Source organism: Solenopsis invicta, chromosome 5 (assembly GCF_016802725.1).
Source record: "Solenopsis invicta isolate M01_SB chromosome 5, UNIL_Sinv_3.0, whole genome shotgun sequence".
NCBI classification, from domain to species: Eukaryota; Metazoa; Arthropoda; class Insecta; order Hymenoptera; family Formicidae; genus Solenopsis; species Solenopsis invicta.
Genome location: NC_052668.1, coordinates 128197 through 130083, shown reverse-complemented (window position 1 = coordinate 130083; position 1887 = coordinate 128197). Strand labels below are relative to the sequence as shown.

Here is a 1887-nt window from a genome sequence, read left to right as displayed (position 1 = left end):
GTTTGTCACAGTGGACCCCACGCGTGGGGTCGATTGAGTCACAGCGTAGGGTACACTGTGACATGCAATGTGAAAGGTAGGGTACCCTGTGACATGTAATGTGAAAGGTAGGGTACTCTGTGACACGTAGAAGAAATCTGTTTAAATCCTGTTTATTACAGATTTTTATAAAATCCAACATAGTAATCGGCAATATACTATTATATTATAATATAACATTTGGTTTATGCGACTAGACTTATAATCTAAGACGTATTGCATTTCAAGACGTATTGCATTTAGTTTTATTGCTTAGCAGCAGTTTTTCGGGTCGTCTTTTTTTTCGATGCAGTCTTAGGCTCAGTCTTAGATTTCGCAACGAGCGCCGCACTCCTTTTACGCTTATTCTCGTCGATTAATTCTTTTTTTATGAGTCTGGCATTCATCTCTTCACATAAAGAGTTCTTAACAGGGCTGTCTGTTAATATTGCACTACGGACTCTCTTTCTGTTAACACCCTTTCGTGGTGCAGCTTTTGGAAACGGCCGTACATCCTGAGATAAAACGAGGTTCTCTTTGTTACCAGCTTTTATGCTATCAATTGCGCCTGGTCTAACTTCGCAAGGCATAGGAACTTCCGGGTTTAATACCAAGACGTCACTAACACCAAGCGTCATGGTTGGTAAATTAAGGTCGATCGGCTCCATCGAAGTATTTAATACAAACGTCGTTGGAGTTTATAAGTTGAGCTTTATTATTAGGCAATTCGATAACATCGAGATTAGGATCAATATTCCTGTTCGAAAGAAGACCGGTATTTTCCGACGCAGTATCAGTAACCGCAGGATCGGGCCTATTCGTGACAGAAGAGCACAGGAAGTCGGAGTCTTTGAATACATTTCGATTCAATTTCCAAATACCGGTCGATTCAAATCCTTTCTTAATATTATCAGGTGTGAAAGCCGAAGGATAAGCGATTCCAAAAAGTTCCGCCACTTCATAAATAGAAATTGTTTTGCCCGGATTACTGATCATCCACTCGTTACAAGCCGCGTTAAAAGCACTTTTCAAGGACTTATAAACGGTACGGTCAAGTGGTTGTAGTTTGTTAGAGGTATGCGGAGGCAGAGTCAGAAGGATGATTCCATTTTGTTTACAGAAATCTAAGCTCGTTATGGTGACGTGTGATTCGTGGTTATCAAGAATGAGTAGAACCTTTTTCTCTATAGACGCACGCGCGTATTTTTGAAAATGCTCCAAAACTTCAACAAACAATTGGCCATTCATCCAACCGCTTTTGGATGCTCCCCCGCTAGAGCCCGGCGGAGCCCCTTTCAACATGTGCTGTTTGAAACCTACGCGCGGAAATACCATGTAAGGAGGAATCGAGTTTCCGTTAGCCGCAATAATACCGCACGCCGTAACCAAAGTTCCCCGCTCACCCGATGTCACTTGGCCTACTTGTTTTTGTCCTTTTGGAGCGATAACATTGGGTGGATTGTGAACCGTCGACAGAGCAGTTTCGTCTAAGTTATAGATTACAGCGGGCGATAAGTCAGCTCCGAGCTGTTTATACGCGGACTCTAAATTATCGAAAAAATCGGTAACTGAAGTACGATTGAAACTAGTGGACCGAGCTAAGCTAGTTCCTTCAGGTTTTCTTAGCGAAAGCTCAGAATGCCTTTTCATAAAGCCATAATACCAGTCGACACCGGCAGACTGTTTTTCTTGCCAATTCTGTGGGCAATCAAGCTTGTTCGCAACAGCTAGCTGGTATGCTAATTGCATAACTTGCTTGCGAGTTAATCCATGATGCATTTGGGATGCAGTTATTAGGTATTCTTTCAGATTTTCTTCAATAATAGGTGAGAAGACCACTTTTGTTGCGTAGTTCGGTGTGAGTCTCAT

General features: G+C 42.2%; 1 protein-coding gene across 1 annotated transcript; it reads right to left on the bottom strand.

Annotated features, from left to right (window-relative positions):
• Positions 1–666: 666 nt before the first annotated feature.
• LOC120357957 lies at positions 667–1887 on the bottom strand. The gene has a single exon (XM_039450085.1). The coding sequence runs from the start codon at positions 1885–1887 to the stop codon at positions 667–669; it is 1221 nt and encodes a 406-aa protein (XP_039306019.1).